At 40.5% G+C, this 25,154-nt stretch overlaps 3 protein-coding genes across 9 annotated transcripts in view; 2 read left to right on the forward strand and 1 right to left on the reverse strand.

Annotated features, from left to right (window-relative positions):
- Positions 1 to 591: 591 nt before the first annotated feature.
- On the forward strand, positions 592 to 12,311 carry LOC126374829 (synaptotagmin-16). Of its 4 annotated transcripts, none has more exons than XM_050021560.1 (11): positions 592 to 747; positions 1,221 to 1,400; positions 4,272 to 4,360; positions 5,865 to 6,074; positions 6,447 to 6,605; positions 7,228 to 7,336; positions 9,870 to 10,039; positions 10,403 to 10,612; positions 10,809 to 10,973; positions 11,646 to 11,810; positions 12,201 to 12,311. In XM_050021560.1, exons 1-11 carry the CDS (start codon positions 711 to 713, stop codon positions 12,231 to 12,233), a joined length of 1,527 nt encoding a protein of 508 aa, XP_049877517.1. In that variant the 5' UTR covers positions 592 to 710; the 3' UTR covers positions 12,234 to 12,311. The 4 variants fall into 4 exon arrangements, with proteins under 4 accessions (XP_049877517.1, XP_049877519.1, XP_049877518.1 ...); XM_050021562.1 differs by having other exon boundaries at positions 1,221 to 1,325; XM_050021561.1 differs by having other exon boundaries at positions 1,224 to 1,400.
- Positions 12,249 to 22,952, forward strand: LOC126375079 (sodium channel protein Nach-like). The gene is made up of 10 exons (XM_050021922.1): positions 12,249 to 12,369; positions 17,367 to 17,576; positions 18,098 to 18,224; positions 18,882 to 19,051; positions 19,414 to 19,546; positions 19,680 to 19,816; positions 20,157 to 20,347; positions 20,771 to 20,900; positions 21,906 to 22,012; positions 22,474 to 22,952. Exons 2-10 carry the CDS (start codon positions 17,425 to 17,427, stop codon positions 22,629 to 22,631), a joined length of 1,305 nt encoding a protein of 434 aa, XP_049877879.1. The 5' UTR covers positions 12,249 to 12,369; positions 17,367 to 17,424; the 3' UTR covers positions 22,632 to 22,952.
- Positions 22,953 to 23,270: 318 nt separating this feature from the next.
- Positions 23,271 to 25,154, reverse strand: part of LOC126374833 (transcription factor kayak) — a 35,878-nt gene continuing 33,994 nt past the window's right edge. For all 4 annotated transcript variants that reach the window (XM_050021569.1, XM_050021567.1, XM_050021568.1 and 1 more), the window contains exon 6: positions 23,271 to 25,076. In XM_050021569.1, coding sequence (XP_049877526.1) covers positions 24,864 to 25,076 — 213 coding nt within the window. In that variant the 3' untranslated portion in view covers positions 23,271 to 24,863. The remainder of the gene's footprint in view (positions 25,077 to 25,154) is intronic.

Below are 25,154 nucleotides of genomic sequence, written 5' to 3' on the forward strand. Positions count from 1 at the left end.
AATTTGGCGGCTCGCCAGTGTCCTGATTTATAGTGCGAAGCGGTACATTTACTTCAAATGGCACTCACGTTACACTTACACAACGTTTGGCAAGGGAAATTACAGAGCCAGTTCTTTGTTTGCAATCGTATTATTCAGACAGTGATTCATGGCTGAAGTTTCCAGAAGCCATACCGGCAGTTGTTTCGAACTTTACCAGTCACGTAGGCGGCTGATTATTATGAGCAAACTCAATCTAATATAAGTAATCGATAAATCATTCAGACGTGCTGTCTTGTTGTCGGCAACTTATTACGTAGCTTTACCTAAATTAAATAAGCTTAGGTAGCTAGGATTAGTGTAGAATTACTAACTGCTGTAGGTAATATAGTCAGAGTTTACTCCCCGAGGGCGTTTGCACGTGTTGGGTCTGTCCTTGGCGACAGTATGTATCTGAGGAGGTATATATAGTAGGTACCTACACCTGTGAACGAAGTCCTTCGATGATTCGTCGCGGAGGCGCGCAGTGGCTCCACACCCCCGCCGAGCCCCTACCAGTGTGCGCATGTGCGACTTTGACAGTCCACTGTGGCAATACGTCTCAAATTTTCCTTCATCAAACGCATTTACCGTCGCATTTCAGTGTAAACTATTTGTATGTTTAGTGAAGGTATTGAGCGTGTGACGGTGCAGGGTGATCGCGGGGCCATGCGGCGAGTGCCCTGAGGACCATGCTGGCCAACATCGGCGTCATCAGCCCAGCTAATGGTACGTAAACATCCCTCTTTGACCCCCTATACGTAGTTCTGATACATCACGTACGACATTTACCTTGCTCTATCAATCCTTGATAATAAAAATAATTCTTTTAAATAATACTCTTGTTATTTAAAGTTTGGAAGGTACATAATTGCTAGAGAAGTGCAAGGCCGTATTAATTATACAGCACTCGGCTTTTGTAGGTACGTCCAGGTCATTGTTAGCATGGCCGTGACTTTAAAACTAGTCTTTGCTGGTGTCGATGTACCTATCTACACTCCTACATGGCCGATTATGATTTTTAGCAAAAAAAAAAATATCGGATATAACTATAGGTAAAAACTGAAAATGATTAGGTATGTATTTCTTTACTACAACTCACGAAACATGTGACTATCGTGTCCGTCTTTTGTAAAAGAATCAATGCGTTAGAATAAGATGTATCTACTTACCTATTTACAAATACAACTTTCCGTCAACAGTAGAAGCCACAGCCTACATAAGCGCGGTAGCAGCGTTCGCAGTAGTAGTACTGGTGGTGTTACTCTTCCTGGGGCGTCGCTGGTGCTACTCCGCCGTCTTCGGCCGCAAGTGCTGCGATGACATCCTAGCCGTCCCGCGCGCCCCCGCCCCCTGCCTGCCGCTCGACAATGCTCAGTTTGGTCAGTACACAGTACATAAGCTAGTGTGAGTGTGAAGCCAGTTGTAAATGGCAAATTCATGATGCCACATGCAGGACGCGCCGGCGCCCTTTCCGGTCAAATAGTAAATGCTAGAGGCAAATCTATAATAAGCCAAGATTAACAAAAAATCAGGCACCCCCGCCACCACACTATTTATTGGCGTCATATTCCAGCCAGAGTCTACCCAAATAGCGAAGTCTCAGAAACGTTTCTACGTCTACAAGAAGGCTGCGATGACTCACGCAGGTCTCACGTTAGTAATTGAAGAGTTGAATCGCTTCTCGCGTTTACCACTGGGCTAGGCTCTATACATCTCTTTCCGCCAAGTGCCTAAGAGTTGAACTACGCCAGGCCGCAACTCATCGTACAGTCCTACTCTGCGATGATAAAGAGCTGGGGAGTTCAAAAGGCCACATCGATGCAATTCATCTAAAAAAGCAATATTTCTATTTGACATTTGTACTTTTATATGCGCAAATGTCAAATTGCGATATTGCTTTTTTAGATGAATTGCTTCGATGTTCGACCGCACTCCGACCGTCTCGTCGATTCCGCCTCGTGCGGCTGCAATATCTCGCTCTAGCAAATTACAGTTGACTGAAAAGGATGAAAGTATAGAAACGTGCGATATGATGCGCTTAGATGTAATTCAACTTCAAATTGATTTTGCTAATTTTGCCTTGCTAGTTCTCAGACTTATTATGATTTGCTTTGGACGGTATTCACTAGTTGGTCGACTCCCGGCATCGCCAGCGCGTCCTGCATGCTGGATACTAATGTAGGTACCTACTGGCAGTATTGCCATCTCGGCAAGACAGATGTTAATGACTAGCTTTCAAGGGTCTATGTCTGATTAAGCCATTTTAATTCTATTAGTAAAGTAATTAAATTTGACTGAATACCGCGAATTCACTGAAATTCTAATCACGAGTATAATACTCCACTCAAACTAATAACTATGTCTGAAAAGACCATTATGGAGCCACTAATACTTGTTAACCTTAGTTGACCTTCGCTAGGCGATAACATTCCTAAAATCTAGACAAAAAACCGACTAGACAGTCGTTATTGATTCTTTTTCCATAATTTATTGACTTTGATTTGATGTTTACGGGTTAGGGGATAGTTCGTTAGCTGCTAGCATAGTGTGGACTAGCCAGTGTAAATAATTGATTAGCACACAGTGGTGTCGTCAAGGTTGCTAGGCCCTTTGTCCTTTACAGTAGTTTAAAAACGTATCTATATTTAGCTTTATTACTACTCGATTAGAGTGTTAGTCACAATGCAGGGTGTTAAGGTGGCGGTATCGCGCTGCGGGTGTTTTTCTAGAGGAAATATTATGTGCATGGAACTTAAAAATTGTTGTACAGTCAATTTTAACAAAAAGTGTTTTAAGTGAATGAGTGATAGAAACTTAATGTTCAGAGTTGAAAAACGTACGTTTAATATAACATAATATAAACTCACGCCTATATCCCAATTGGGGTAATTTGAGGTACATCCATCGCAAGATGAATTAAGTACCCACACCTCACCGAGCTGTCTGTACGTAAACGTAAAATACTGGGCTGAAAAAATCTGAATGCTATCGAAACGACAAGAAGAAGAACCTACATTATGAGTATTATAAAGAGGTGTATAATTAAAGCACATAATAACGGGTTCTCCATTTAAACGCGGTAAGAACCCGTTATTCCGCCTAATTTTATTTTAAGTTATATCCGTCATTTTCATATCCGTCGAAAAGGAAAGGGACGGATGATTCACAGCTCTTAATTTTAGGAAGAATGAGTAAATGAATAAATAACCCGGGCGAATCAAAAGGTACCTCGCTGGTATGCAATCCGTTTGACGTGCTGTCTACTTAACTGTGACGGGTTATTGACGGATGTAAAATTTTTAGACGGTTGGTTTAGATTTGTGCTTAAAATTGACGTGTGTTCCATTAATTTTATGCTTGTCGATTACCCGTCCCTTTCCTTTTCGGCGGATAAGAAAATGACAGATATAACTTAAAATAAAATTAGATGGTATTTACAGGAATTAGCACCATTATGTGCTTTAATTATGATAATAACCGCGTAAACTTAAAACAATGTAAGAGGTGTATAGGTAAATGAACGTAACGAAACACCTCACTACCCTTATTACAAGAATTCCTTCTTAATTCCTTCATTTTATATTAATAAAGTCACAAATCTATTATGTGAATAACCTAATAACACATCGATTTAAGAAATTAGTCATTTATCATTTTACAAACTCAAATTTTCTCTTCTATCGTGGCTTCTGAGGTGAATGACCGACGCGACCTCATCAACCCTGATGTCGCGGTTATTATTTGAACAGCCAAAGGCACCTGAGATGGGTCATGTAACGACTACGTATTTATCAGTAAGTGGTAACCGGGACCAACGACTTATCGCCTTAAGAACTTTCAATTCGAAGCACGGAACAGTTTGCTTTCGGACAATCAGGTGATCAGCCTGTAACCAAACCAGGGATCACAAAAGTGAACTTTCAAGATATATCCCCAGCAGCCGGGTCTGCATGACAACTGCGCCACGCGCGGCGCGAATTATATTGAGCGCTTCGACCAATTAACGATACGAATGCTATCTACGTAGATGGACGTCAAACGGCTATTGGTCGAGGGCCTCGATATAATTCGCGCGGCGCTGTTACCGTGCAGAGCTTACAGGATTCAAACCCGGGATTGATTGACTGTAACACATTAACTTAACACCTTGCTATAGACTAGTTTCCTGTACTAAACAGTAGTATTAGCCTAGTTTAGCTAAGTAGGGAGATGTATAATCCATTGACGTTGTCCGTACGTCTGTGTTATAGATGCTTTGTCGAAACCGAATTACCCCGAACGGGTTTTCACGTTCGAGGCATCGGACTCGGACGACGAGCTGCGTTTGCGCATCCAACAGGTAAGACGCTAGATCTAATGGATTTTTGGTTTCAAGTAGATTTTTCAGGTAGTTGTTTATTGTATTTTTTCTATCTTCATTCTATAATCAAGTGGGTAGGTACATGCAGTATACCTACATAGTAGTAATAGTAGGTAGGTACTGTTTTCTCATTATCCTATTTATTAAAAAAAAATACAATACAAAACACAATACTTTATTGTCATCATCATCAATTTAAGAGCCACGCTCTTGTCGGTGCAGCATTTCACACGCGCCAGACAGAGTACTGCAGGGCGGAAGGCAAGAGGGAAACCACTGCCCTATTCTTCCCTAAAAAAGTAGCATGGAAAATGCTGCACCGACTTTATTGTACAACACAGAAATATAAATTATATGCTGTTGTTATCCCAAATAAACATAAAATAAAATACAAAAGTTACAAAAAGCGGCCTTATTGCTAAGGTAGCAATTATAAACTTTCAACGTAATGTAACTTTTAGAGCAGATTTAAATCCAGCACAGGCCTAAACCAATTATTATCGAATTTTTTTTCGAATTCATGTTTGGATCATAAATGATTATCAAGTGCTCAGTGGTGAAGGAAAATATCGTGAGCAAAACCCACATTCCCGAGAAATGCATTTTCGGAGATATATGACCTAACCTGTAGTGGGCTGGTTTTCCCTTTGCGGGTTGGAGGGTGAGACAGGCAATCGCTTCTGTAGAAAACCTCAGCAATAATTGGTAACAACATATTTCACGGACTGCTGAAAGTTACAGTTCGGCAAACGATTTCGCAATAATTATTTTGCCACATCCATCAGCCAGGCAACAGCTTGGAATTCCGACTATTAATACATTGGAATCCTCTCGAAGGGCGGTAAATAAGTCGTCCCAAACTCACGAGGCTCCAATTTATCAACAGTTTTACCAAAATACAAAGGATTTTGCTAAATTAAAACCGATTCGCCTTTCGTATTCCATTTATATCGAATTTTCAGAATTACGCATACAAAACGCTTGTTTATGAAAGCATAAAGTTGAGAATCAAATGAATTATTTAATATTGATGTTTTATTCTTTTTGTTGTTCTTAGTTATTCTCGAAATCAGTAGAAAATTAGACTTTGTATTAGATATAAGTAGGTACTTAAAGTCCGTAGATAAATATTTTCTTTGTAGCTTTTCAAAATGTTTGTTAATTTCGCAAATTAGTGAACGGCAAGACGTCAGTCTGACTTTAAAAGCCTTTTGTTACGAGTCGTTTAGCACCTATTAAATGTTGGCGAAATATAATAAAATATATGATTATGCTGCATAATTATATGAAAAAGTAGATCTATATTCTATCTATACTTCCAAGTTCTAGGTCCAGGAGTTATGACATATAAGGGTTCACGCGTTGTCACTGTTACTTGACAGTAGCGCCATAACGATACCGCGTAATACGGCGATAGGTTGTGAAAATAGCGCGCGCCGACAAAATGATCTGCACCGCGGTATTAAATTTCCGTACATTTTAGGATAAGGAAGAGGTGGAATGCCATTACGAAGAGAAGAACGAGAACCTGGCGCCGGCGAAGCTGGAAGTAGAGCTGGTGGAGACAGCCCTGAGAGAGACGACGACAACCCTGAGAGAGACCCGCATTGACGACGTCGTGCCCAAGCGAGCAGACTACATTCACACGCTCGAAGCGCAGAGCAGTGTTGACAGCGATGTTATTGCGCATAACGTAATTGGTTTTTTATTGTTTATAAGCCTAGGCTAAGGTTTTTTTAGTGATACTTTAGTACCTCTACACACAAATTCTCCACAAGCACCTCTGTTGCTGTTCCTCCGCTTCGGGCAAAATAAAAACTTATTGACAACAAGAGAAACTGTATGCTTGTCAATTTCGTGTAGGATTTAAGACGTAATTGAGCATTAAGCAATAGTAATTTTATAGCTCCACCTATCCTGTCTACTGAGAGTGCCTTAAAATAGAGGAATATAGCGTTCGAAAGATAGAACGGAATAGGAAAGGAAAAAAAATCTAGCCGCTGTAAGGGAGGTTTGTGAGCAAGAGCGGGACGTTATTGGTTATAAAAGAAACACTGACCTTCAGGACACGTCCCTGCTGTGTGGGGAGGGCAGCGGCGCGACGGAACGCGGCGCGGTGGAGCTGACGCTGCTGTACGACGCGCCCGTGCGCAGCATGACCGTGCACGTGCTGCAGGCGCGCGCGCTGCCGCCGCGACCCACCGGAAACATGCTGCAGAGCCAGGTGACACATCACACTACCACAACACAAATCCTGGAAACCACGCGATATCAATTAACCAAATCGAAACATGATTTCAAACTCAAAGTCGAATAGGGTATTTTACTGGGTCAAAGATAAATTATAAAATGCTAATCTAGAAATAGAAGCCAGTCTAAGATGATCAAAAAACATTTTACTTTTCGATTTATTTTCGAATTTTATTTAACAATGAGTACAGTCATGAGCAATATAATGTACCCACTTTAAGACTCTGTCGCACTAACATATTTGACACTTAGTGAGACTTACGGTTCAATTTGTCAAAAAAGTTAATGTGACATGGTACCAAAGTGTTTTTACATAATAATGCTCGTGACCGTACAACGTTTGATCGCTTTTTTGATGACGTCACAGGGCAGTATTTCCGTACACACTCCAATGAAAATATTCGTTTTGACGTTTCGTAAAAAGTATCTCATTTGATTAGGTTTTACTTATTCAGTGGTTTATTAGAGCCAGACCTGAGATTTAATCTCTTGACACTACGATGTAGGTCACCAAAATAGGACTTTCACGGACTGTTTTTACAAGCTTGATAAATACTAATTTAAACTGAAATAACGCTCTCAATCTTGATTTTCAGGTTCGAGTTGTACTTCTGCCTTTGAAAAAGCAAAAGTTCAAATCCAAGATACGCAATGGAGAGAATCCGCAGTATATGGAAAGCTTCGTTTTACACAAAATAAATCCAGGTATGATTTATATTAACACTAAGGTGCCCTTTTTTAAATGATTATCACATGCAAGGAAAACATCGTGAGGAAACCCACATTTCCGAAAAATTCATTTTCGGAGGTATGTAACCGAACCTGTATTGAACTGGTTTTCCCTTCGCGGGTTGGAAAATCAGACAGACAGTCGCTTCTGTAAGAAATCGGTCCTGTCAAATCTTCAGCTTAGATAAGAGGACCCTGTGAGAAACGCGATAATGCTAAGAGATGATGGTAACTAAGATGCCCTTTTTTACCGACTTCAAAAAAGGAGGAGGTTCTCAATTCGACCGTATATTTTTTTTTTTTTTTTTATGTTTGTTCGGGCATATCTTCGTCGTATATGAACCGATTTTGATAATTCTTTTTTTGTTTGAAAGGAGATATACCCAAGGGGGTCCCATGTCAAGGAAGTCAGGATCTGATGATGGAAGACCAGAGAAATCGAGGGGAATTTTCAAAAATCGTAGGAGCGACTAGTGCGTTTGTAAAGTCATATTGATCGAATCGATCTTTAGGCTTCGGGAAAACTTCCCGACCTTCGAAAACTGGTCAGCATCAGGGAGATACCCTATGGCCTGGCAAAACTATACAACCTGGAGCAATTTTTCTTTCACGAAACGTATTTAAATCTTGATCAAATTCAATCGCCGGTGCAAAAAAACAAAATGGCGGAAAAAAAAGATGGCCGCCATACAAAATTCTGTCGATTTTGGAAGAAGCCCGTTTGGGTAAAAATAATGTATGGGGCGCTTACTCAAAACGTCATGTAGAGTACGGAAATACTTTCTGGTCACCAAAAACTGCTCCGCATCAGAGAGATACTCTACGGCCTGGCAAAACTATCGCACGTGAACCAATATTTCTTTCAGAGCACTTATTTAAATCTTGGTCAAATTCCATAGCGCGTAAAAAAAAACAAAATGGCGGAAAAACAAGATGGCCGCCATACACAATTTTGTTTTTTCAGAAAATGTCTCGGGATATAAAATATATATCGGGGTTGTGATCGGATCGTCATGTTAAGTATGGAAATACTTCCCGATTTTCGAAAACTGCTCCGCATCAGGGTGACACCCTACGGCCTGGCGAAACTATCACACCTGAAAAAAATTTTCTTTCACGAAACCTATTTAAATCTTGGTCGAATTTAATGGCCGGTGAAAAAAATACAAAATGGCGAAAAAACAAGATGGCCGCCATACAAAATTTTGTTTTTCCAGAAAATGTCTTGGGGGTAAAAATGATGTATAGGGGTGTGATCGGAACGTCATCTTTGAAAACTGCTCCCAATCAGGGAGACATTCTACGGTCTGGCAAACCTATTGCACCTGGATTTTGTTTGTTTCCACGACACCCATTTAAATCTTGGTCAAATTCTGTCGCCGGTGAAAAAAAAACAAAATGGCGGAAAAACAAGATGGCCGCCATACGAAGAGGGACAGTTTCGAATAAACAGGCCACGCGAGCTGCTTTAGCAGCGAGCGAACCACGCGAAATCTACTGTATCTATATGTATGCGTGAGTGTGTATGATAGCAGCTTCCACTGACAACCACATGTGTGTATGTACACATACACATGTGTGTGTGTGTGTGTGTGTGCGTGTGTCTGTGTGTGTGCGTGTATCTGTGTGTGTGCGTGTGTACGTGCGCGTGTGCTCGTGTGCGTTAGCGCGTGTGTGAGTGTGTGTGTGTGTGTAAACATGTTCATCAATAATAATTGTGATCACTACTAATAATATATTATATTATTATATATGAATATAAATCAGAAAATCTGTCTGTCTGCATCCTTGCTCGGTCTAACCATCACTTAAAATCGTAAAATAAAATAAAATTTTTAACAAAAAAAAAAACCGACTTCAAACGCAAAACTAAAAAGCAATAAATAAATTTACTTCGCACAAAGTAATTAGTACGTATTTTCAATTAGTTAATTAATTTATAATTCTGAAGTCGGTGCCAAGTAAATGCTACAACAACCCTACTACAATATCAAATTACTATGTACACACAATATTGTTTAATACCTATATCAAAGCAATTACAAAACAATGTCAAACAAAAAATTACAAAACAATCAGTATTGAAAAATATATAAATCGATACTTCGTTGTAGCATTTCCTTGGCACCGGCTTCAGAATTATAAATTAATTAACTAATTGAAAATACGTACTAATTACTTTGTGCGAAGTAAATTTATTTATTGCTTTTTAGTTTTACGTTTGAAGTCGGTTTTTTTTTTTGTTAAAAATTTTATTTTATTAGATTTTACACTAAAAGTTGTGCTTGAGCAATCTCCATCTGGATGGATATTGCGAAACTTGGAGATTAATGTAAAGATAAAACCAACATAAGAACACCAGATATAAACATATATTTAGCCTCTATTCACAGAGCCATACGTCGATAGAAGATTTATGTCACGATTTTGGTATTGGCCGTAAAGATATACAAAAAAAAACAGATTTGCCAGGGTTTGTAAACGACTAACGATCTGACCAATATAACAGAGGACGTTCACGGCCTCGGCCTGCGCGTGCGCGTGTACGGCTGCGAGCGCATGCGCCGTCAACGGCTGCTGGGGGAAGCCATGGTCTCCTTTGCGACCCTCAACCTGGAGCTGGAGAACAGTTTGTGGCTGCAGCTAGCTCCGCGGCAGCACCACCAGCCGGGCTTGCAGGTGAGTGCTACCATTGAATCAAGTTCAAGCCAAAACCCGCTTTGTCTGTCTAGTCTTCTTCTTTGCGAAGAAGAAGAAGAAGAAGTCTGTCTAGTGCATGAACAATATGTCTGTGTTATAAATAAATCATAAACCATAACACCTTTAAATGTATTCCTCTAGTTAGCAAATAACTTGTAATGTATACCCTCATTGATTTAAAAGATGTGTTGCTGTTGCAGTTTCTTGACATTTCTCCTCAGCCATAACACCTTGCGAAATGGCGTAAATTCAAAAAAGTTACAATGACCTTCAACAACTTTATCCATGATAATTACGTTGAATAAATGATTCTGATTTCTGAATTCCACCATTTTCTTCCAGCTCCCAAAACTGGAGCTGAACCACTCAATAACGGGTATCCTAGCGAGCCCGTCATCAGTAGCTACAGTGACGCTGGCGAGCTCAGGCGCAGGTGAAGCGTGCAGCCTGGCGCGCTCGGATTCCGCGTCCTCGTGCTGCAGCGCGCGCTCCGCCCCCGAGCTGCTGCTGGGGCTGCAGTACAACCCCAGCACCGGACACCTGTCTGTCGAAGTGAGTGCCGCCATCAGTGTCTACAATGACGTCATCTCGATTTAAACCAATTTAATGATTAAGCTAATAATCACAACTAAGGCAATGCAACTTAACAATAACAATCAATAGAATTCTAAAATAACAAAATCTACTTAAATATTCTGTCCTAACTTGGCAATATCCAACCTACTAATTGGTTCTGTCTACCACCCAGGTGATAAAAGGCACGCACTTCCGCAAGCTGTCGCCGAACAAAGCGCCGGACACGTACGTGAAGCTGTGCCTCATCAGCTCGCTAGGCATGGAAATGGGCCGCTGCAAGTCCACCACGCGCCGCGCGCAGTCCAACCCGCTCTACAAGGAGCTGTTTATCTTCCAGGTAATCGCGATTTTCTACTTCGCGTTTACCATAGGCCTAACAGATAGTCCACTTTGTAGAGAGAACATCTTCTCCATCTAGCGAGGTCTCTTCGCGAAGCCTGCGAACCCCTCAGACTTCTAATCTTAGTTGGTTAGTATAGCCAAGAATGTGACGTATATGGGCCATCCATGAATCTAAATGTGAAGAATGGAGCCCACAACTATACCATAGCACTTACTCGCCCCTATCATCCTTCTGGCCTTATCCCACTCTAGACACACTCCACTTCTTCCATTCCTTTCTGTCAGTCGTCGTCTCGGTATAACAAGAGCTACCAGTTTGATTCCCTTTCGACATAAACATTTTCGATCGCATTTCGACCAGATTTCTTAAAAAAAAATGAGGAAATTGCTAAGATTGTATGAGATTGGCAAAAGTATTATGTAGATTCTAATCTAATTTAATAACTTCATCGCAGCATACGCAGTAAGTACCAGTGATATCACTTGTCTTCTGTACGGAAATACATTGGGCAGAGTTCTGACCGCTGTTTACGGGTTAAAGGCTCCTGCACGACCCGTAACTTCAGCCCTTTGCGTACGATATAATCTAGTTATTTACCGTAATCTGAAGAACAAGAATTTTTAAGGCTTTAACATTATATTTTTTTTCTGTTGGGAACGTTTCCAGGTGGCTCTGTTCCAGCTGAGCGAGGTGACGCTGATGGTCTCGGTGTGGTGGCGGCGTAGCGTCAAACGCAACGAGATGGTGGGCTGGTTCTCCCTGGGGCAAAGCCCCTCGGGCCGCGAGGAGGAGCGCCACTGGCAGGAGCTGTGCGAGCGCCACACTGAACAGGTACACATGCCTATATGTCAAATACTGTAAAAAGACAAGCAAAACAGACGCAACTATAGAGGATATAGATGAGTGCTGAACAACTCACCTGAAGACGTAAGCCATACAGTCATGGTATTGAAGAACCAAAAATAGTATGATCGATCGCATGACAACAAGTGACCAGCTTATCATCCTATTATATTTTCTTCATGTTCTAGAAGACAATCCCATAGTCTAGTCGGGTTTTGGTATGCTCGGGATGGTAAACAGCTGCACGTATTTTATATATTTTCTTTTCTCCCAATCTAGCATAAGTAAGGATTAATCCTTAGCGCAGCATAAACTTTGTGTGTGATGAAAGCTTTAGATAAGTCCGGAACGAAAAATAAGTGGATAATTTGTCGGCAGGTGCAACGCTGGCACGTGCTGCTGGACTCCTGACGCTCGCTGACGTAGCGCGCGTAGAGCGCGGGTTGGATCTTCCTTGCGCCGCCTGGCCGCACCTCGGTGCTTTCACGCCGCTCGCGACGTCGCCAGCCGCGGCCTGCACTCGCCTCACGACAGTTTTTCCTTCACGGTAAGAGAGATCTCGTCTCCGATGCCGTGACCACACCAGTTCCAAGGGAAAAACTGCCCGCGCGGAGGCTTCTCAGATCTCGAGATCTTTTCCAGTTGGATGTCACGTTTTCGGTGCGTGTAGCTTTGGTCGTTCTGCACTATGCCTTCCATCGAAGTTATTCGAAATACACAGTCCACTGTTTGTGTGTATTCCTATCGTTTGTGAAATATTCCGTAATGTTGGCTATGGAATTGTATCTGTAAGTTACTGTACCTTTTGAAGGCACGCACATTTCTGACTGATTGGGAGTTTTGGTGTTGTAACGATAAGTTTTTTTATAAAAAAATAAATCCGAAAAAAATATTAACGAGTCAAAAACTACTCTCGAACGATATTGTATTGTATTTTGCGTATGAAATGCGTATTTAAACGGAATTGTATTTAAAGGAAATTATTCCTTACGACTAGATGTTCTAAGGTGTTCTATACGATATTATTCTCAGAGTTGATTTGGAAGTCGGACGTTTTGTAAGAAGTAGAATTTATATGAAGAAGACTTGGAGCGCACAATACTTGTGAGAAGTAGAGTAACTGCTAGAGGGACGTTTATGACATTTAAATACGATATTATACAAAGAATACCGAAGTTTGGTCTACTATATTATACGTATTATAATTAAAAACATCCTTTTCATATTTTATTGTATCGCGTATATATTTACCATAATTCCGCTGCTAAAATTACCTACGAAATATAAATTACAGTAATTAAACTTTGTATCTTTCTTAATATCCTTATATCGGATTCAGTACCAAATATTACATAGAAATAATAAAAGTAATAGTATAGCATATAACTTTCCAAATGCTTCTGCTTTTCATATTCGTATATATTGTATTGCATAAATACTTGCTTCGGTAAATATTTACTGTTATTCTATGCGTATACATTTTACCGGGAATAGAAGGCAACATTATAATTGTTGTATTATTTGAAAGTATATGGGCGAAGGTTTTATATCCTCGATTTCTTATTTTATTGCATATTTGCAAGTGGCCAACTGTTACTAGTACCTGTGGCGCTACTTAGTATTGCATTTGAGTTTATTAACATTTAGTTATTGCTCTAAAATACTTATTTCTTTATTTATTATTTTAATCAGCTTGAAATTTGTATGTGGTCAATTCTAAAAAAATGTTATTAGAACGATAAGGGAAATAGTGTAAGTGCATAATTAATTTATGAAGAAAGTAGGTTTAACAAAATATTCTATGGTTTTGTAGCCATGCAAATGGCAAAAAGTTGTTGGTTTTTCTTGATCAACTTTCTGTTTCCTTCGCAGTGTCTTATTATAGGTAAAAAATAAAATTGAATTTAGTTTTTAAGCTTTTGAAATGAACGCGTGCTCCGCTTTAAATGACCAATATAAATAATGATAAATTACACATTTACCAAGAATATGCTATCATAATAAGATGTTATAAAACTCGTATCGCCCGTAACCGAGCGAGATAGCCCAATACGAATGTTTCTAAGTTCGAAAGAGACCTGTTCTGATCTGTTGGTTTTTGTGATGTAACCAAGGATGGGTAGTGAAGGAAATTTTGGTTCTATCATGATAATTTTTACGTATAGATCTGCGTAGCTAAATAGATAATTGTCTTGAAACAATGTATTTAAAGTTAAAAAGCAAAGAGTTATGGATATAGGAATGAATATGAAAGTTCTCTTACGAACATTCTGTCTTGTCTTGTTGGTTAATTTGATAGAGTGGGGGTTTCATATTTAAACATATATTCTGTATTATATAAACGACATGCCAAAATAGTACCTGCTAACCAGCCACATTATAATAGTATTTAACCCATTGTAATAGAGTTCGTAATTTCAATACAACCTTTTGAGAAATCATAAATTATACTGAATAGATTTTATTATTATTCTGTATACATTCTAAAAATATATTATTTATTACAAATTAACAAATATTTTAGATATTTTTTCGCAATTTTCATAGCGTATGTTATTCGAAATAATTATTTATCCAAATTCTAAGTATAATTATTAAATTACTAGTTGAATAAATTGTTTAGAATTTTAATATGCTCAGATAGACCTACAGAGGATTTAACTTATTTATAATGTACGAGATATTATTTACCTTCCCACCGCCGTCTTTTAGGGGTGAACGGCAGTATTTCTATGCATATGTATGCGATATTTACATTGCCCTAAACAAATGGGATTTTTGCCATGTTACTCATTTATACAATAAGATATAACTCATCATTTTTCACTATTCAAGTACACGTGCATCCGTTTGGATTGCTGATAATGACACCAAACCATGTCTACAACAACAGTACTTATGTATGAAGAATTCTCAATAAATCACTTTGTACATTTTTCCTAAACGTTGTTTTATTTAGTAGAAAGATACAAACTAATAACAGAAGCCTACACATGTCCCATATTTAACATAAGTGCACTGAAACACTAGATTTTTGGCTACCTATTGGAAGGTAGTGAAAAATAGAAAGGTGTTATAGAAATACAGATATGTTTCAGAAAATTTATAAAGTGGTGTTTACCTGAAGGGCACAGCTAGATGTTATAGACCGGTGAGCATGAGACAAAGAAAACTCCCTTGAATTGGTACAATGTATAATTTTCAATATACAGATTTGGTTAACCATAGGTAGGTCAAAAACCCTATGGAGGGAGACAGGTCGCGCTTTGGTCCGTCAGGTTAATTGTCACTCCGTAACAACCATGGGATATCACTATGTTTAAAACACTGTCCGTACACCTGTAGGCACCTCACTTACTCGAGGACCTCCGACTATCAGGCCTACCTGAGGCGTTCCGGAATACCGTACAGGTGATGAGTTGGGGCCGGCTCAGGCCAGGGCGTGCTGGACGATGGCGGCGCAGCGGGCCAACTGTTACGCAGCTGGCGGGTTGCACGTCCACCGGTCAACCTCGCAGTCCTTCACCGGGCCTTATCCGGAGTGTTGCCAAAAGGAGAGGCGCGGCACATCCACATGCGCGCCGCACAAAGGAAAGCCTCGAAGTGCAAACAACCAAGGCAGGCTCCGCCGTAATGAAGCTTGAAATAACTTGCAAACGCAGAAGAAAACAGTAGGAACCTTCATTCACAAAACATTGTTGAAATCATCTGATCCAATCATAAACTTCTTCTTACATTAAACTAGCAAAACGTTAGACGTTGAAAACTTGCAAAAACGTTAAAACATTAAAACGTTAAAAACTTAAAGAAAAAACCCCATCTGCAACAAGGAATGGCAATGATTAGCATGTGGTTCAGCTGACAGCGTGGCAAGGCAACTCACGAGTGTAAAACAAAGAAAATAACTTACAGGTTCATCCGGGATAGTTGGGCATCGCTCGGATGAAACCTAAACCCACCCACTGGACCTTAGGCGATGGGATTTCAGTGATGTTGCTGAAAACAAGGACCTCGAGGTTATCACAAAGTTGGTGCAAAAATATGCACGAAGAATTGCGAGGACTCACCATCTCGGTTAAGTTGTTTATTTAAATCGAGACATCGGCTCTTGATGTCGCCGATAAATCGTGGCTTTTAATTTGCCCACATTATTGTTACGGCAGTGGAGTCTCCGGCGCTCTCGCGACGTCCCCACTTTCCATAACCTGTCTCTCAGCTCAGCCAGCTGTCAGTCTGACACAAACAATTTTTTTTTTTTTTTTTTTTTTTTCCCCTAAATGGCTTCTGTCAACAGGGACAAACACAAACAATTAAAACATGCACTTGGGTTTGAACCGAGTCTGACACAAGAACCACGAACAAAATTGCCAAACTAGAAAAAATCTACCAAACCATAAATTCGCCGAATCAAGGACAACAATCGATCGACTTGTTTGATCCCAAAATTTAAACAATATAATTATAATATATCAAAAATAAATGTTGCAGATAATTTTAATATAATAATTTAGAACATAATAAAATAATTAAAAATATTCGGGCCCATCGATAACCCTGCAGCGCCATCTGTGATTTCCTGCGGGTAAAGTATAAAAACAACGTTATATCGCCAGAAACCACAAGATGTCGCTACAAGGCTCGTTGGTCCGAAATGCTTCGTTACAGCACTTATTTGGCACCATAACATAATCTTTACTCAACCTACCCACATTCAACAAGGATTTTATATACTACATGTGGGTAGAGCAATTTTTGAGGTGAACCAGTAATGGCCAACAATCGTCCTTGCAATATTTAATTCAAATCCGTCGGGAACAACCGAGTCAATGATATGTAATTATATTCCATTTAATTGGCTAATTATGAGTTGCCATCTAATTACCTTTAGCGTGACAACCCGTACTTCACATGAAGTGATCACTCCTATTTATGAAAAGTATTCTCTTTAATTATTAACGGGACATTGTTAAATCGTATATTTATTTCACAAATTTTAATATAGTAGTACTCGCAGTATAGCAGAGTGGTCAAGTGTTCACGCCTTGACCGCTTCTCTGTGTTATTTTTTCGTAACTACCCACAAGATGAAGGGTAATTTCCGAAGTCTGTTCCGCAAGTTTTGTTTAGAAAGCTCCGTGTCAGGATTGAAATATTTTTATTTATTTCCGGATAAACCGTCAAGGTAAGTAAGATTAGATTACTTATCTACTTACACGGTAAACGTTAAATAAATGGAATTATAATTAAGTTGAAGAAATTATTAAAAAAAGAATTGTATTACGCACGTCTAATAATATGTACTTACGTAGAAATCTGAAGATTTTCCTCCGGGTGTCTTATGCGCTGACATTGGCAGTAATCGCTGTTTCTATCCTATGACGACCGGTTGCCATACAACCGTAAAGTTGAAGTTAAGCGCTATACAAAACCAGTGTCCGTAACCTCACATGCATGGTAACAAAAAGTACTGCTTCAAAGTAATAAGATCATCTGTACAATAAGTGCTTACTTACCCTAACAGATGCTTCTGCTACTCCTTAACAGATGCTTCTGGCTACTCTTCGTGCTGATAAACATATCATTCGCGGTGCTCCTCACGTGGATGCTGTACTTGCGGTTCGAGGCGATGCCCACGCGCATCACGATCGAGAACCAGTTCGAGCCCGTCGCCCAGCTGCCTTACCCAGCCATCACGCTCTGCTCACCTAATCAGATGACTATCAGCGCTATGGAGCATTTTAATGATACCCTTGTGTGAGTAACGACTGATGGGGGAATTTTTTTGTGTTAGCATAAAACGGCCTAATGTGGTGACAAAACGTGAGGACACAGTGAGTGCGGTTTGTCGTAGTGAATTTGGTGCGAGTTCAGATGGTTCCGAACATTCCGATATCAAATACATAAACAAGCGGCAAAGAAAGAGGGTAGACAGCTATGTCTGCCCGTAAAAAAATATGGATCTACCTACTCCACGCCAATCTCATCAGTCATCCCGTGATCATGGCACTTGCAACAGTGTCGAAATATCGGGAGTCTCATATCCCTGCTTTAAACGCGGTAAGAACCCGTTATTGACCGTGAGCAGAAAGCTTCTTCTCTTATTTACCCTAACCTAACTCCTCTCACTTTTACCGCTCCTGTGCGAACTCATACCAATCTCTCCGAAAGGCTAGACGTTAAGATCATCGCACCATCTTTTACCAATGAGTAAAGAACCGTGCCTATCGCTCTGGATACGCGGGTCACTTTGCTAGTTAATAATAATAATTTTCCAGCAACGGTAATCGGTCGGTGGACATCCAGTACATCCTGCCACAACTCCTCGGCTTCTACCAGCTGATGACCGTCGACGTCGACAGCCTGGCTCAGCTACAGAGCCTCATCGAAGCCAACCGATACTCTGTAAGATTTTGACATCTCTTGTAAATTTCGGATTTCTTTTAGTGTCGCTCGGTGAGGTCATGTCCTTAGTTTTACCCGAGGGTCAAGTCGCAAATGTTTCTATGACAACAATCGCTAACGTCCGGGTTGAGTATCTCCTTTGCTTGTATCGAGAAGGATGCTTACTCGAAATGATCGAGCTATAGTTGTTAGCTATAGTTGATCGAGCAACGAAATGTAGAAATGACCATTTTCAACTTGGCTAGACCCTCAGATTTTCACTATTTGATAGTGGAGTTCCATTGTAAGCAAGTAATATATTTCCCCAAAATGTCCATTATTATTATGTAAGTACTTAATGTACCTATTGGCTGCAAACTGCAATCATAATAGTATTTCCCCACCGGCATAGAGTAAAAATTACACTACGGTACTAATGTGGGTAAGATGATCCGTACATCGGAAGGCACGTTAAGCCGTTGGTCCCGGTTACTACTTAATGATGTAAGTTCGTAGTCGTTATATGAATCATGTCAGGGGCCTTTGACGGGTCAATAGTAACCCTGACACCAGGGTTGACGGGGTTGGTAATCCACGTCACAACCCACACAACAAAAAAAGAGAAGAATGTGGGTCAAGTCAAAATATATATGAAAGTAGAAACTCGACGTTGTCCAGGTCCCCGATGTGATGGTGATGCTTGCCCAGAACTGCGACGACTTCCTCCGCGTGTGCATCTTCAAGCAGCGCCTGTACCCGCATTGCCGGGGCCTCTTCCGACCCATCCTCACCAAGCACGGCCTCTGCTGCATCTTCAACAGCATGTACCATTACAAGAAGAATAGAAGGTACTGGTTGGGTTTTAAAGTCCAATGTTCATACAGAATGGCGTTTACTAAGTCCCCTTTGTACAGATTTTGTTTCAGTAGATGCTTGTACACCTTCTGTAGCGGTGGGGCTCTCTGCATGGCAGAAACTCGGGCAATGGGAGCTCCACATAATGGTTGTCCTGAAGCTTCCTCCCAACCGAACTTTAAATCAAGCAGATTGGTCTAAATGAAGACATTTGAAACCCACTGCTGGCAAGACATTAAAGCGACCCCAGCAGTACGGCCTTATGTACTGGCGCGTGGTGTAATGTACTGGAAATGTAGGAGAGATGCCAGCCACACTTCAAGCGCTATAAGGTTAAACTGTCTTTTATTTGTAGGAACGAGCACGACCGCGAGTTCAAGCCGCTCCTGATCGGTACTACGGGCTTCAACGACGGGCTGGTCGTCATTACAGACTTCAACCCCGCAAATGCTCTGGACTACACCATCCCCGGTGCAGGCGCTACTCGGGTAAGGCACAGCTAAATTCACACGTACGCCAGTAATCCCCAAGAAACGGGGGCAGATGCACAAGAAAAAATTTAGAACTTGTGCAGCGTCTTTTCAGTGTGTGAAAACAATAATGTTCGTGTGTTGAACACAGGTGATGTACACGGACTGGACGGAGTTCCCTGCGGACGATGAGTCCATGCTGATCCCGCCCAACACGGAGTCCCTCCATCTGCTGTTTGTAACCGCCACCTACTGCTCCAATGATGTACGGGAGTTGCCGCCTTTCAGGTACATCCCTATAAACAGCTTTTATCGTTCCACTCCTTGGCACAGCTTACAACGCTTCTCCACGTAAATGGAGGTGTTTGAGCTAGCAGTCTACACATGCACCAGAATACCTACTTACATACATACATACATAAACTCACGCCCGTAATCCCAAATGGGGTGGGCAGAGGCACAAGTAATCAAAGACAACTTGCAGCCACTGTTGATACGAGGTCCTAAGATGGATATGATGAACCTTATGGCTTACCTACTTACACGGCCAGGATAAACTAATAAAATATCGTGTAGACAGAGTATTCTTATTTCTCTTGAGGCTGTTAGTAGTGACTTTTCGTTTCAGTCGCAAATGCATGTTCGAGGGCGAGCGTCAGCTGCCGTTCTTCTGGCGGTACCGCAACTCTGACTGCGACCTCCTGTGCTTGGTGCGCGCCGTGGAGGAACGCTGCCACTGCTTAATGCTGTACCTGCCACACCTGCGGCTGCAGCAGGTGTGCGCGGTGGCCGACATACAGTGCATCATGGAAGCCAAGTGTTCGTATAGCTACCAGCATCACATACACCATATCAAGGATATTCTGGCCCCTTACTGCCGGCAACCCACTATAGTATAAAAGCGAAAGGTCTCTCACTAGGAGTCTCACATGGGGCTTGCTTTTAGGACGAAGGTGCTCACTAAAGACGGGATTTTGCGAAGTTCAACCCTTGAGGGGGTAAAAAGAGGTGGCAAAGTTTGTATGAAACTTCTATAGTTTTGGTAGTCGCGGGTAATAGCTAGTCATATATTTATTATTACATGAAAATTTTTGATTTTTTTAAAATTATTATCAGTTCCATACTAAATTCCACTTGATATCAACTCAAAGTCCTGGTCTGAATCATTCCTCAAAGTTTTCGTTACGATGTCACTAACACCCAGTATATGTATATCATACGCTCAATGTTTGTAACTGGCAGTAAACCTGAACGAATGGCTGGAGAAGGACCGCTGCGAGTGCCTCCGGGACTGCGACTCGCGCCGCTACAGGGCAGACATCTCCGTGGGCAACCTCAACGCCGCGCCGTACCAGTACAAAGCATTATTAATGTTAGCAGTTTGTAACTTACAGCAGCATGGCATGGCAGGGGACTTGATATCAAAAGTTACTGCCAAGGCCAGAAATCATCATCAATTTAAGAGCCACGCTCCTGTCGGTATAGCATTTTCCATTCCAGTCTATCAAAGGCCAATTCCTTGACTTCCCTATAAGACATGACGTTAACCTTTTCTTTAATCTGTTCCATGTAAGCTCTTCTTGGTCTTCCCCTTCCTCTCTTTCAAGGCCAGAAATAATATACATCAATTCAATGTAATTCAAAACACTTTATTGCACATAAACACAACACAAAAAGACAATTAGAAAATTACAGCACAAGTACAATTAGCGGCCTTATTGCTATGCTAAGCAGCAATTTCTTCCAAGCAACCTTAAGGTGAAAGGAATTGATATAAGTACACTGAAATACGGGACTGTGCAATACAGTAATATCACACATCTCCCAAGCATTATCCCGTTTTTCACAGGGTCCGTTTACCTAACCTGAATATTTGACAGGTACAGTTTTTCACAGAAGCGACTGCATGTCTACCCAGCCAGTACAATACAGTCTCTTCTTCTTTGCGAGTCGATGGCGATCGAAACTAAATTTTTGCTGACCAATAATTGGCCACGCTTACGGCATTGTCAGTGGCTTCGTACAGGTCTTTAAGGCGTATTCAAAGATGAAAAAAGAAAAGAATATTTAACAATAAATAAACACAATCCGACCTAAGTATATTAATATAATGTACTTATAATATACCTACCAATTGAAGTGTATATTACTATATAATACCATATTACATATATATATATACAGGCGTGATGCTATAGTAACATGAAAAACAGCCTTATGATATGATAATCCACGTCCGTCTCACTGCTAGGCATACCTATACAGCATATGAGCCTATAGCAGGTACCTATACTATCACGGAATTCACGGAACAAATAAAGTCGATTTGTTACAATAGTAAAGGTTTCCTATTTTAAAACTTGTTTATTTCTCGCAGGTCTAAAGGTTACAACAAGAGTTCCTCCGTGTTGTTGTTCTATTTCCCAACACCGGTGTATGAGCTGCTGAAACAGGAGACTGTTATGTCATACACCACTCTAGCATGTAAGTGGCGTTTATAATACGATGTTAGGTTCACACCGTACCATAGATTTATATACCGTACCGAATACTGAGGGGGATGATTTACCTCATGACTGTATGTTAAGTGGAATTTTCTGCAAACTATGTAAGTACTTACTTCATTCTACATTGTTTTAAGTTTACGCGGTTATTGTCATCAGTTCCCGTGATCATGGCACTTGCAACAGTGTCGGAATATCGGGAGTCTCACATCCCTGCTTTAAACGCGGTAAGGACCCGTTATTGTGTTTTAATTATGTACTTCATTGGTAAGTAGTTACCCGGGCCAACGGTTTATCGTGCCTTCCGAAGTACGGATCATGTTACTTTCGAACAATCCGGTGATCATCCTGCAATGTTCCAACCAAAATAAGGATTACAGTGATTGTTATGTTTTCGGGATTCTAATATTGATTGAAAATAGCTCAATTTCTTTCCGGCAGCTAACCTGGGCGGCGTGTTCGGACTGTGTATGGGCTGCAGCGTCATTAGCGTGATGGAGATCTGCTTCTACAAGTATACCGCCATCAGGAACTGCATACAACGTCGCCTGCACCAGCGCCAGCGACACCGTAGGAGCATGCCGCATTACTATGACTAGACAAGTACTTGAAAAACTATATTTCTATCATCGGTACTCTGGTATATATATCTGGTTAATCTGACAGCAGGGCAAAAATACAGGATGTTAGTGACATCGTAACGAAAACTTTGAGGGATGGTTCAGACCATGATTCCGAGTTGATATCAAGTGGAATTTTCCGTAGCAAAAGTATGGTACAGAAATAATTAAAAACAAAAAAAAATTCATTAATTTTCTGACAGGAAATTCCACTTGATATCAACTCGGAATCATGGTATTTGTTACGGTGTCACTAAGACTCGTAACACCTATACGCACTTGTATAGCTACCTGTACATACTTGCATACGTGACATCGTGACAAAGACTAAGGAGGGTGATGCAGCTCATTATTCTGAGTTAATATCAAGTCGAATTTCCATCGCAAAATTTTGCGACGGAAAATTCCACTTGATATTAACTCAGAATAATGAGCTAAATCACATTTCTGGGAGCCACGACAGCTATCTTTTTCGGCATTGTTTCGGTGGTATGCCATGTCTGGCTACCACTTTTCAGTAAAAATAGTTAAAAATCAACTATTTTTTTTTTCAAGGGTGTTCTGTGTTAAGAAGTATAAAGGTCGGCAGATTAATCGAAGTGAAATAAAAAAACCGTATTCGGGTGTATGTAACAAAATTTATATTTTTTCTGATTTACATAAATATTTCACTACATCGGCGATAAATCCAATAATTTTATCAAATATATTGCTTCGCTAATTTTCTTCGAAAAATACAAAAGTATACTACAATTGCGTTAAGAAAAAATCTTCTAGAAAAAATTACATCTCTCTTATTCTTCTAGATGTTCATATTATGCATTATTTCGAATGAATACTAGTGTATAGTAAAATTGTCGTATAAAACTTAGGCAATCCGCGCTATTGCACTAGTCTCGTGGTGACATACTCCATATTATAATACGTCTAAATAAATACACCGCGTACGTGGTATGCATGCTGCGCCGACAGCCCAGCACCTATAATACTTCATCGGAAATGGCGGCTTCTCCTATACCTAACGTAACCACATAAAATCAATATTTGGCTTAGATTTTAATTAAATCTACAATAAAGCACATAAAGTAATAATTTGGTCTAAGTTATGCATATTATAATAATTGTTAAGTGCTCTTACGCTAATTATTGCCTTACACTATATTTTAATCCAGTGGTCTTTATCTAAACATTTTATTCACTCATGCCATATAATATATGAAAATATATAATTATGGATTTATTTAACATCACTCTTTGATAGCCTACTTATTCTAATTATGAATTACAAATTAAACTGACAAAATTTAATGAAGTATTTTTTATTCAATACTCAATAAGTATTTGTTTGTATAAATACTTGTGTAGCACATTACTGACGAGACGGCATGAGCATTACAAAGTGTAATAATTGCACGCGACTAGAGTCGCAGGCGCACAATCACTGGACGTATCACAAAAGGCTTAACATTAACATTACGCTACCAGTACTAACCATGGAACGGTCAGACAATACACCAACATTGAGCTAACTTACCATCAATATATTAATATACTCTTTAAGTAATATTGCTGTTAGTTTACGGTTAACTAAATATTTCATAATTATTGTATTCCTGAGAGTAGACGTAGATAATGGCACGAGGTTTATTATGACAAGATATACGACGTTGAATACTTTGTGCCGAAGGGTCCAGTCGCGTGTAAAAGAGATCTTTTACAAAACTTACAAATACGCACCGAGTCTAGCCTCGCTAGATAACAAGCACAACACCAAAAAAATCCCTGAAATGCTTCAAATAAAACTCTGTTTTATTTTAGATCACAATTATTATTTCTGCAGAAATACAAATCTATTCTTTTATAAAAATATCCTCCTTTAGAATACTAGAACAGCTCATCAATTGACTTCCGTAGGCTGGCGCCGCTGGGCCATTACTAACTCTAGACTACGATATAAATACAAAGCACATAGTGAGCAAGGACGTCGCTTACAATAACTTAGAAAGAGATAGCCGATCGCCTAGCACGGGAGAGTGACAGAGAAAGATATCAAAATAGATTAGAGTACATCGAATAAATAGTCCTTAGAGTGCTGACGTACGAGTAACTCACACGAAGGGTCGGCCGCACGTCTCACGCCCGGCCGCGTGCCAGCCGCGCTGGTACCTTCTAGAAGTCGAAGAGCTCTACTTCCAGAAGCGCTTGGTACTCTCAGAGGCTGACGAGCGAGTTGTGGTGGTCCTGGTCGGGGTCGGGCTGCGGCCGCTGCAGCATGGCGCCGCACAGCTGCGGGTGCGGGTGCACCGGCGTGAGCCCCGTGCCGCCCTCCATCAGGCTGTCGAAGTTGAACGGGATGCCGTTGCTCGGGGTGCTGATCTCGATGCCCGCGATCTTATTGCTGCCCAGGGCCTTGGTGTTGTGGATCTAAGGGGAGAAACTGATTGTTAGGTATATGCTTGTCATGCTGGACTTAATAGTTGCTTGGGGATAGAAATGTCTAGT

This window comes from Pectinophora gossypiella, chromosome 18 (assembly GCF_024362695.1).
Source record: "Pectinophora gossypiella chromosome 18, ilPecGoss1.1, whole genome shotgun sequence".
In the NCBI taxonomy this organism is placed as follows: domain Eukaryota; kingdom Metazoa; phylum Arthropoda; class Insecta; order Lepidoptera; family Gelechiidae; genus Pectinophora; species Pectinophora gossypiella.